We start from the raw sequence: 12,869 nt of genomic DNA on the forward strand, positions 1-12,869 counted from the left end.
AGCAAAAAGACATCTAGATACAAGTTTTAGTCCAAATATTCTAAAGAAAATACTGGTTAAAATCCCACGGATACGTGCTGATACACCATGTATACATAATATAAAGCCTTCGTTAATAACATTGATTAAAATGATTGTATCTTTGTTTGTCCCCTACAGACTCAAAAACTACCAAACGGATTATTTCAATATTTGTTTTTATTAGATTCATGAGTGTTTAGGGAGTGGTTTGAATGGTTTAAGAAGTCGGAGAAGACTTAACGCATTATCTCTGCACTAGAATGAGACATGAAGTCGAATAAGTCGATATGATGTAGTTTTTTTAAAGTAACAATGAGACGTACAGCAATGAACGGTAGAAAGAGAAGACAATGTATGACTTGAAAGTGAATGGTCAAAGATATCGAGTAATACAATAATAGTAATTTCACTTTTAAAATACACCCAAGTATTGACAGGTACGCTGAAATCGACAACCTCAAAACTTTACTCCAAGCCTCAACTTTAAAAATGATTGCATTTGACTTACTTAGGGAGCATTTGGGCATGGGTTTGTCCCACTGGCCGCCGCTGCAGAACATCCCTCCGAAGCTTCCACCAGCGCGGGTGTAGCCTTCCTTACAAGTAAAGTAAATGGTTTTGCCACATGCTATCTTATTTGGACAAGGTGTCTCTGAATTATCAGAATTGTAGCACGCGAAGTTCACAGTATCTGATGGCCTCAGGTTGCAAGTGACTGGAAATAAATAACCTTGATAACATTGGAAGTATTGATAACAAGTTTATGAAATAATATATTACCACCAAATACAACAATATTTTTTTTAAAGAAAGATAAATATTCCCGGGTTACGAGTAACCTGAAAATACTTGAAAATCTCCCACTACCATCACATTAAGCGGAAAATGTTGTTTGTATTGCGATGAAGCCAGTCTACGAATTGAACACACTACGCCTGGGTGGGACCCAAACACGATGTGAACTCAGCCACCAACCGGCCGAACTTTAAATGTAAATTTCAATCTTTTCAGCAAAGTCCAGAAGTATCTGATTTAACATTTATACATAGAGTATTAAACAATAATATTGACTACCGAACGTCTGTCCCTAATTAATTTTAGCCCCTCTGGTAAATTCTTTCGTTTTTGAGAATAAATCATATGGTCTCACGGAAATTGTTGTCGCTATCTTATTGTTGTTGGTAGAAATAAGATCTAAACGTTGTTAGAAACAGAAAAAAACACACTTTATACTCAAATCCAGAAGTTAACCACGGAAAAAATAAAATGTGCACCTTTAAGCCAGAGGTACCGACCGTTAGCTGAAAATTCTTTTGAATTTTTAATAATTGCTAAGGTTTTGGGAACAGCTCGTGGTTTCAAAGAAATCGTTGGTCTCCCTTACCGTCATTGTAAGAAATATTAAAATAAATATATAAACGGTTTTAGAGAGAGAAAACACCAAGATATATATTCAAACACAGAAGTTAACCACAGAATAATTAAATGAAACCAAAAGTTCCGACTGAAATTCGAAAAAAAAAATTTGAATTACTTTTATGTGAAACTACAAGAAAGTTAGGTGACTATACCGTTTGAAATTCATTTGTCTAATAAAATAAGTGTGTTTTTATGTAATTTTAGTTACAAAAAACATAAAGTCAGTCATTGTAATTTTTTTTATGTTTACTTTCAATTTATCAAAAAATAAATGTTTTGTAACCGTGCTCTTCATACTCTGAATAATATTTGTCTAACTTCTGACATTGACATTTTTTTCAGATTCACTGCCCAAATTATTTAGAAGACGCATCATGTCAATGATATAAATTGTTGAATGCGCATACACAATATACTCACACACACTCACCCTCAAATATACAACACACACGTCACCCGGTAATTACTAATATACACACCAGATATAAGACATTACAAGTATATTAATTATAGGTACCCACTATGAAATATTTAATACCTGTAACCAAATACCCTATAATATTAATAGTACATCCAACTCCAGTAAATATTGGCAATATCATCAACTCTAGTCGCTAGAGGCGCTAGTGTAGCATATTAAGGTTGAAATTCCTTACATTGGTTGCAAATTGATGTTTTTTGGAAAATGGTGGGTGTTTTTTTCGCTTTCCAATTTGTATTTTGATCGATTTGAAAAAAAAATTAAAATATCCAAAATTAATGAAAACATATATTAATAAGTTCTCATTACAGTCTACACAATTACATTAATGATTATAATTATTGTTACATTTACAAATGAGATAGGTACTTGATTACCTTTCTAAACCATCAAATATAAAGTTAATAACTACTTTAATATTTTTACGTAAAATCGTAAGTAGGTTACAAAATGTTTTAAGTTTTTTCGATTTCTCCAATTTACTAACGCAAAATTATGAAATTATTTCATACACATAAATCCATTAAGCTGTATTTAAGGAAACCAAGGCGCACAACTGTTACTTTTTTTGTATTTGCTGTTACTATTTGTTTGTATATAATATAAAATAGATACACATATATAAATACTTATGAGCTTTTCCGTGATAGATGGAAAGTCATACACAAATAAAACGCTCCCAATTCATTTACAGCATATAAATACTCTAATGAATGAAGCGGAATGGAAATCGACAAAGAAGAAAAATATATGGAAATATAACATTTAAAAAACCTTCCTTACTCAGTTTACATTTTGGTGGTCGTATATCCCACGTTCCACCCAAGCACTTCATGCTTTCAAGAGGTCCATCCGACCTGTACCCAGCTTTGCAAGAAGGGTTGATGATGGATCCAACAGGACAGCCGTCTTCCAAAACGGGGTTGCACGACAGAATCACAGAGTCAGATATCGGCTTGTGACAGAGTTCTGGAATAATTAAACATTATCACAACTTGGTACAACACAGAAGCATTGATTCCTGCGCATGAGTATTTTGTGTACATACAATCCGCCAAGACGTCATTGCAGCACCGAGCTCAAGTTAAGGCGACGCACCACTCTAATAACCGGGGTTTGCTTGAGGCTCACTGTACGTGACGTGTTTGGCTGCACAAGAAAAGATTGTAAATAATAAGCACCGGCACACATCAGCCCTCAACCCTGGTAATGATTTAAGTAAAACACAGTGAGGTATTATATCCAAACCATCATAAAACTAAGATGATTCAAATCAAAATTCACATTTTAATTACAAGTATTGTACTGGTATACAGATGCAGCAGTGGCCAGTTCAATTGGTAGCCAGCAGGAATCGGCCAGCCTCTAGGTTGTCAACATCAATGACTAATTCAGTCGGTAGCCAGGAAGAATTTGCCAGCCTCTAGGTTGTCAGCATCAGTGCTGGTTCAGTCAGTAGATAGGAAGAATTGGCCGGTCTCTAGATTTTCAGCATCAATGGCTAATTCAGTTGGTAGCCAGGAGTAATTGGCCAGCTTCTAGGTTTTCAGCATCAATGGATAATTCAGTCGGTAGACAGGAAGAATTGGCCAGCCTCTAAGTTTTCAGCATCAATGGCTAATTCAGTTGGTAGCCAGGAGTAATTGGCCAGCTTCTAGGTTTTCAGCATCAATGGCTAATTCAGTCGGTAGACAGGAAGAATTGGCCAGCCTCTAAGTTTTCAGCATCAATGGCTAATTCAGTTGGTAGCCAGGAAGAATTGGCCGGCTTCTAGGTGATCAGCGGCTGTGGGCAGTTTAGTCGGTAGCCAGCATTTATTCGTCAGCTTTTAGGTTGTCAGCATCTGTGACTGGTTCAGTCGGTAGTCGGGAGGAATTCATCAGCCTCTAGGTTGTCAGCATCAATGCAGCAAGGATTTGCCAGCCTCTAGGTGATCAGTGGCAGGCTATTTATAATTTTTTTTACAAGCGTTCTTGTGACGTCAATATCATCACCACATACTGGCTTTGTAAATATTTTAATATCGGTTTAGAAAATAGGGTTATCGAACTGTTTTAGTCTTTTTTTTCCGCCTGGTAACAGATTGATGCATTTTTCATCTGTTAAATATTATGATTTGGAAAAAGGGTATCATCAAACTTCCAGGTGTTTACTTCAAGTTATTGACAGTAGGTGGCAACAACTTAATCTAGTTGTATGATATGATGTTCGATACACTCAAATTTTGATTAATTCTGACCAATTCATATCTATATTTTTTTTTTCAGAGTGATACCCACGGATTAAAATTATTAATGTTTGAGATTATTAAAAACAGTGTCTTACCATTAAAATACTTTACTTAAAACGTTTTTCAATAGAAAAAATAACGGTAAGCACCAGCTTTTATTGTTCTAGTCGCTAACTAAGTAACTTACCGAGGTATTCATGTATAAACATCTGAGATTTTAATAACGCGTTTATCGGAATTAATTAAAATTAACCCCACGAAATGATCGATTTTCTTGGCCTGCTAGAACAAATTCGACCGTAGGTTCGTCTGAGCCTCGCGCCAAATATTTTTGAAGATGCCTTCTTCACTCACGTCATTAAGAGTCTCACTTTATTTTAGATTATTTGCCAGGGTGTATTCGAACGTAGGTTCGTCCAATACACCGGGGCTTCTTGTAAACGCCTTTTTCCCTTACGTCGTTAGGATTCTGACTTTATTTTGTGTTAATATATTTTTTCGCACATCATGCGCCTCATCAACTTTTTACAACTCTGATTGCCGCATATTTCCTGGATTTACCATAAAGCTAGCCTTAGCCGAGCAGCCGAGAGATCCATCTAGATTTGTATCCATTATCGTGCCATCTTGTGAAGACTTCCACGTCTATTTCTATCTCCGATCTTTTTTCCTTAGTGAAACTCACACATTTCGGTAAAAAATAGTGCCATGCGTACGTCAGTCACTGACATCCGTTCCACGCGATCACGCCAAGGTGCCTCGGCAACGTCACCTTAGTACAGTCAACTTCAATTAATAAAGTCGTTTTAATTATATCATATTCACCAATGACATATGGTACACTTCAAGTCAACATTTTAGTTCAGCATTTTAATATGTGTATAAACGACTAGATAAGTCAAAGATAATCTCAGTTGCTTGGAATGCCTTTTGCAGTGTTTGGTGACCAGATCTTAATACCCCTCCCCATTGCCAAAGCCTCACTGACTCCAGGTGGTTGGAAGCCGTTGGGACTTCTGTTCGGTATTTACAAAAGAAAGGAGTTGAAGGACCAATATCCCGCTCTGTTCAATGTTTATTTTATAAGTTTGACATGTACGCTCATCTGATAAGACGATCAGCGATATATATATATATTTCCTTTCGCAACCGACGAAGTACGCATGAAACTTTTTCCAGCCTTAAATTAAAAAGAATCACGATAGCTTTTTCTAAGTTTAAATTTGGTTTCTGCTCCAGCTTTTTTTTTTTTTTATTAGTAAAAAAAAAAGATACACGAATTACATAATATAACAATTACATAATATAATTACACAATATAGTACAGTTATTAATTACATAATATTAGTATTTGATGTACCCCCATAAATAAGCAGGGCTTGTGTGTATGGGGGTGTTGATATATTGGTATATATTTGATAAGTTCAACTGTTCAACTGTTTAACTGTTCGGAATACTTTTTAAGGTGGCTTTTGAATTCGTTTGTATTTGCATTCATGTTTCGAATTTTTTCTGGTAATGAGTTAAAAAATTTAACTCCGAGATATTTATGGTTGAACTGTCCTATTGTTTTTTTACATTTAGGAGTAGGAAGTATTGACGTTTGTCTAAGATTTCTGTTATTTTTAAAGGGTGCGATTTTATTTTGAATTTAGTTTTTTATAAATTTGTAATGTTGCATGGTAGAAGTATAATGCACTTAATTTTCTGACCTTAAATTGTTTGAATAAAAGTTCGGACGAATATGAATAGGGTTTTTTTAATATGGTTTTTATTATTAGTTTTTGTGATATGTAAATTGTTTGAGTTTGATTTTTATTTTTGCCACCCCAGCCTATAATGTCGTATTGTATAATTGATTGACAGAAAGCGAAGTATGTGGTTCTAAGTAATTTTTCGTTTAAAATATCTCTTAAACATCTAAATATAAATGTTAGTTTCCTTATTCTGTTGTTCAGAATATTTATATGTGGGGACCATTTTAAACGCTGGTCTATTGTTATGCCTAGGTACTTAATATCAGTCTTGCTTTCTATGTTTGTGCATAACATATTGCATTTGTGGTTTTCTGTATTTTTCACAGAGTGGATAATTATGTTTATTTCTTTAGGTGTTTCTTGTTTTTAATGAAAAATGGTAAACAATAAGTTTTTTTAGAATTTAAAGTCAACAGGTTTTCATCAAACCATAATTTTAGTTCATTGATATCTGTATTTGCCATGTTGCTTTTAGTAGTAGGACTGTATCGTCAGCGTAAGAGACAATGTCTCCATATTTGGAAGTATTGAATATATCATTGACATATATAATAAATAACAATGGTCCAAAAACCGTGCCTTGGGGTATTGAAAAGTCGCTTTATTTTTAATCGCTGACTTGATTGAGTAATTTTACTTGTTGAGGTCTTTTATGTAAATAACTAGTTATCCATGCTAAGACTTTTCCACTAATCCCTACTGATTTTTATTTACTTATGTGATATGCTGTCGAAAGCTTTTTTGAGGTCTATAAATATGCCAAGATATTTTTTATCGGAATCTAGGGCCGTATATAAGTAGTATATATATATTTTATAGTAGGTATCTGTAAACATGAAAACTCACTTTGACAAACCGGAATGGGGGCCCACATTGTGCTTTGGCACAAGGACATTGTTTTGGTTACCACATAGCCTTTGTTGCAAGTGTACTCCAAGATGGTGAAATCTTCGACGGTTGAGCCAGGATTAAACACGCCATCATTATTCTGGATGACGTATGCCCCATTGTCTGGCATCTTGGGTAGTATGCATCCAATGCTGCTAATAGTTCTGTAAAGAAGAAATCGTTTAAAAACATTCATACATATGTTAAACGCTTATGTTTTTGTGGAGTTAGGTTAGCCCATGGGTGAAATGATTGATAACTAGAATTCAAGTAGTTTGTTTCGTGAACAATTTGCTAGGCGAACGTGTACCGAGGTGTTTATTAGCATTACTAATAAACGTGTTTTAAAGTTTATTTTATTTACTTTTTTTATGAAGATGACATTAAAAACGGTTCCTTGATAAATCAACACATCGAAAATTCAACACAAATTTAAAAAGTGATATAAAGTCATTAGAAACGATGAAAAAAAAAACTTCAAAACTAACCTAACCTAACCTAACCTAACCTAACCTAACCTTACCTAACCTAACCTAACCTAACCTAACCTAACCTAACCTAACCTCTCCTAACCTACTTAACCCAGTTAATAATGTTTTTGTTTCATCACTTTCCATGACTTTATATAACTTTTTAAAGATGTGATTAATTATCATTTTGATGATTTATCTGGTCACCATTAAAAACTATCTAAAATAAAGTTGGAATCTTAAGAATGTAAGTGCAGAAAGGTAAACTAAAAATACATATGGACCGAGAACCGTGCCTTGAGGAATGCCAAATTTATTTGTTAGTGATGTACTAAATGTTTAGTTTAATTTTACAATTTGAGGTATCTCTGTTAAGTAGCTTTCTATCCATTTAAGGGCTATGTGGTTTATGCCATTTTCTTTTAATTTTAATACAAGTCTTTCATGGGAAATGTTGTCAAATGCTTTCTTTACATTTGAGATTAAGATTTTCGATATATTGGATAATAGTGAAATAGGTCTATAATTAGAAATTTTATATGATATATTGGAGTAATTATGGCTTTTTTATACATGCTGGGGAAATTCCTGTCTTGAAGCTGTTATTTATTATATTAGATATTGGTGTAGAAACATAATTTTTAATACTTTTTAGTGTTTTTTTGAAAGACCGTCGAAACCCGGTGCAGAACCACCTCGCATTTTTTATGTAATTTGTACAACTTCAGCCGGATTGGTTTGTTCAAAATTCTAGTTTATTTTCTGTGTACTGGTTTTTAATAATATTTATTTATTACTAATTATTAATCTTTATATTATTTATACATTTATATTTTCCATTCCATATCATCCATACTACTAAATTTGAATCATATGTAAATGAAATCCTCAGCACGGGAGATCCCAGTGAGAATTTCAGTATATCCATTTGTCACAAAAGAAGATAATATATCACTTATTATTATAAAAATAATAATTTTGCCCTGCTCACTGTTGATGGAAAATATAAAATAAAATTTAAATATAAAAAAGATGGAAAATATAAAAAAATATATAAAGACATATTTTGTTTCAACGTAAATCGATCGATTGTAATTTTAATTTACGCCAATTCAAATTTTTTTTATTCCTTTTATTTTTCATATCTGTGGAGTAAATTTTTTTAAATAATTATCATTAATTCACAATTAATTGCAAAGTTGCCACTAAATTCGTGAAAAATTGAATTGTTGAATGACCTATATTTATATTTGATTACAGACGTAAATAAAGTTAATTTTATCCGTACTAAATATCTGGTACGGATAAGAGTTACTATACCTTTTGATGAAAAAATAATTATTCATTTTGGTTGGATATTTTGGTTTCAAATCCAAATTTAAGTTTTGTGTGAATAAATAAATTAATCATCGTTCTTACGTTTCACACTTTGGATTTGTCGTCCATTTTCCCTCATTGCAAAGAGACATATTTGATGTCAAATTGTATCCAGCTTTGCAGGAGTAGTAAAGCAGTGTGTAAGGATCCACCGAGGAACCAGGCGGCAGTGCCTCATTCGTGTTCACCTCGTGTTTTCCATTCTCCGGCGGTGCAGGCACTGTGCAACCACTGCTCAACCTGCACACATTTTTATATTATTAAAGGACTCTTATCTAATTGAACAATACGTATTAGACGAAAATTAAAAATAAAATAAACTAAATGTTGCACACAAGCAATATTATTCTGAAATACATACACAACCAACTATCAGAAACCCTCACTAACCAATAGGATACTAAAAACAGTTGCGGAAAAGATCACTACATACAGTATTCCTCTGCAATATCAGACACACTCACAAACTAATACTTGCTAACAAAAGTTACAGAAAAGATACAATATTCGTCTGCAGTACATACACAATTAACTAATAGGCACACTCACTAAATACGATAATAAAAAATACATAATAGGTAAAGTACGTATAATATTCTTCTGCAATACATACACAACCAATTATCAGACACACTCAATAACCAATAGGATTCTAAAAAAAAACAGAAAAGGGACAATACATAAACATATAACAGTAACAGAAGGAGTAGAAGAAAAAAGAGATTCCGGTACCTCGTACCACATACACAAAAATGAGTCGAAGAATCGACCAGTTCTAATGAAGCCAACATCAAATGTCAGCGGGTGATCCGCTCTTGCATCAGTATACAGGGGATAAACGGTGCTAGTTCCTAAGGGCAGGCTACATTGAAATACCTGTAGAATAGAATCAGCATGCCTTCATTGTGTCTGTGCATTTGAGATGGCAATCGGTCTCTCATTAATCAGACTACCCCCTTTTAAATACAAATCACTAAAACTACATTACCAACGCTATTTTTAGGAAACAACAAAGTGCTGATATAGAGTAAGCTTAGTTCTATAAATTGAGTCAATAGTACCCCCAAACTTGTTGCCCAGATCATGCATCGTATTTGTAAGTTGTAATATCCTCCATCTTTTCGCCATTCTTTTATTTGTTTAAAACAATATAAAATTTTCTTCTCTCTTGGCTATGACCGATATTTAATTTTTTTTTCTAAGGCTTTGCATATGTGTTCGCAGGGATGGAAAATTCCTCCCTACAACACATAAGCCTCCATGAAAATTGGACCCTTAATTTCTTTGATATCTACAGAAAGCTACTTAAAGCTCTCTTGTACTATATATCTTTATAGACATATGTACTTAACTAATTAATACGTTATTTACGAACTTGAACGCAAATATTTCCGTATTTATATTGCAATTAAATTCTATCAAACGTTGTGTAATTTTTTGATTTATGATTTTTATTTATTTGAACAGGTGATTAAATATAACTCAAATGGTTAATTGTTAGTAAATTTGATTTTGGTAAACTTTTGTGTCTGTTTGGCGCCACTCCTTTATGATTCTGCTGCTATAAGGTACATGTAAAGATTGATTTAGTAGGTTAATGTAATTAGTTAATTGCATATTTGACGAACTCGGAATAGCCCATTTGCTGGCATAATTTGGCTCCTAACCTCCTACAAGTAAACGAGATGATCGTGAGTCAACGAGAAATTCGCACAATCTTTTGACACGGTTCATTGATTGGTGCCTAAGTCACCGCGTCCCAATGAACCTTCCACGTCATCATGCACTGCCTTCAAGTCTCTTCTCGAGTCCCGAAACCCCCAAATTCCAACCCCTCCTTGGACTACAATTTACTTAGGGCGAACCGGTTTCGTCCTATATACAATCATATACTCACGGTCGGTGTGGACTTACGGGTCGTGAATCCTCATTCCACGTTTAAGAGAAAATGCGAGAATAGTCCAGAAGACCTAAAATGCAAGCTGTATGCAGGTCCGCATTCTCCAGTAAACAGTACATACGAATAAATATATGTATACATACGTTTTGGGAAAGGTTTATAACTTGCAATACAAGACTATTTGTCTCGCATCCCAAGCTCGGATCTCGTGCCAAGAACTCTGCGAAGCTCTAGGTTTGGTAACCGAATAAATACGTAATAATAAGGTGATACTAATAAATAATAGTAAAATAAGATCTTATTGATAGTTTGTTTTGGAGAGCTATCGAACTCCAGGCTTTTTGTTTGGTTTTGACGTTTTTATTTAAGAGAATCGTCATCTCTATTTTGTTTGGTTAATGGTCTTGTTATAGGAGCGACCACTGCCTCCTATTTGATGAACTGTATTTTTCTTTCCCCAGGATTCAACATTAGATTTAGTTCATCCTATCCCGTGATTTTTCAACTGTTTCATGTGATTGATTGCCACATAAGAGGGTACACGACTCTCAACTGTCTCAGGCAACTGATGGGGGTCTGTATGAGCACCCAATCAATAATATTCGAATGTTTCGTATAATTATTCGATATAAATCTTACTAACCCGTGATTTTTCAATTGTCGATTGTGAATGATAGGTATTTGTAAGCACGCAGCTTCCAGCTGTTTCAGATAACTAATAAAAATCTATGCGACTATCTAATCAATGGTATTCAAATGTTTCATGTAATTATGCGATATAAATCATGCTAAACCGTGATTTTCAATTGTTGTTTGTGAATGATAGGTATTTGTGAATACGCAAAAATCGCTGCACATTGTACAATGGCATCCTGGTAATTATCCTTATAACCCTGACAAATTATCTAGTTAGGGCCAAGGTCGTTTTCAAACTATGCGGTTGACACAGTTCTCCAGTGACTTTATTTATAAACATATCGAATAGTATAAACACCTTCGCTGACACACTAACCCAGATGTGAGATTGTTTATTTAAGAAATATTTCTACCTCTCTCTATAGTTCAGTTATGTTACCTTTTATTGTGCATAGTTAATTAAAATATTTTTTATTCCTTTTTTGAAGTTAAACTATTTATTTCATTTTCCAAATTTAGTAAATTTACTAGAGGTTAAATAGAGAATAAATATAATTATATATATATTGGTGCACATATCTCGATTGTCAAAATATGTTAAATAAGAGTACATATATTAACAAATAAATATAAGATATATGATTATACATAAACTTGAATATTAATAAATACATATTTTCTTTTCCAATAATATAGATATGTCCTCGGGTAGGTATTAAAAATCGCTACTATTTCGATGCTTCGATTAATAAATAAAATACATATATATATAAATACATTACTCATATATATATATATTCCTTATACACGGTGTCCGGAAACTCGTAGTACAAGCGGGGAACTGGAGAATCTACACCACATGGGGAACCCAAAAAAACATAAAGTTTTTTTTTTTGAGCATTTTCAAAAAAAAAAAAAAAACCAAAAAAAAATATTTTTCGGCTATTTTAGGGTTAAAGTTTTTTCTGGTGTTTAGGGTTGAATAACAGAAGTTTTAACCCTGCAGAGCAGAAATATTTTATGATTACACCGGGTTAAATGAAGGGTGATTTCAAAATAATGCTTCAAATCCGAGTTTCTACATTTGTTTTACTTTCAAATAGTTTTAATTAGTTGGGTACTTTGATCTTCAGTAATAATTTATAAGAATTTGATTAAAAAAAAAAAAAATCAACTTCAAACTCGATTTACTCGATAACGAAAGCTCAAATAAAAAAAAATTATACTACAAAATCGACTCCAAATGTGATGTAGATTCACCAGTTTCCCGCTTGTACTACGAGTTTCCGGACACCCTGTATACAATATATTATTTTATAATTTTATAGATAAATACATAATATACATATATTAATGTGTAGTTCTTTGTTTTGTTGTTTTAATAATTTAATTGATATACCATAATCAGCTGCGCCTCCTCACTTCTTGGGCCTGAAAATTATTTATAAAAGGAAAACTTACCCTCATCAAGATTTTTCCGGTTGGGTGCCACACAACAAAATCTTGTCGAAGAAAACCCTACCTAATTAATTGTATTTTCCAACTTATTTCAAAATAAATCTTTTCGACTATTTATTCCTATTTAATATTTTATTTCTTGCTTCATTCATATAAATTAGCTGATATTTGTGATATAGATGTGCCGGAAAACTATAAATTATTTAGTTCGAACTATTTTTGTTATTTTCAC

General features: G+C 33.2%; 1 protein-coding gene across 6 annotated transcripts in view; it reads right to left on the bottom strand.

Annotated features, from left to right (window-relative positions):
- Nucleotides 1-231: 231 nt before the first annotated feature.
- Nucleotides 232-12,869, bottom strand: part of LOC149410105 (complement factor H-related protein 1-like) — a 41,503-nt gene continuing 28,865 nt past the window's right edge. For all 6 annotated transcript variants that reach the window (XM_089648786.1, XM_089648789.1, XM_089648788.1 and 3 more), the window contains exons 4-7: nucleotides 8,686-8,883; nucleotides 6,755-6,960; nucleotides 2,705-2,890; nucleotides 232-736 (exon numbers count right to left, since the gene is read on the bottom strand). In XM_089648786.1, the coding sequence (XP_089504912.1) occupies nucleotides 258-736; nucleotides 2,705-2,890; nucleotides 6,755-6,960; nucleotides 8,686-8,883 (1,069 nt within the window). In that variant the 3' untranslated portion in view covers nucleotides 232-257. The remainder of the gene's footprint in view (nucleotides 737-2,704; nucleotides 2,891-6,754; nucleotides 6,961-8,685; nucleotides 8,884-12,869) is intronic.

The sequence above is a fragment of the Hesperophylax consimilis genome, chromosome 28, assembly GCF_061612785.1.
Source record: "Hesperophylax consimilis isolate HC1 chromosome 28, BYU_Hcon_1.0, whole genome shotgun sequence".
NCBI classification, from domain to species: Eukaryota; Metazoa; Arthropoda; class Insecta; order Trichoptera; family Limnephilidae; genus Hesperophylax; species Hesperophylax consimilis.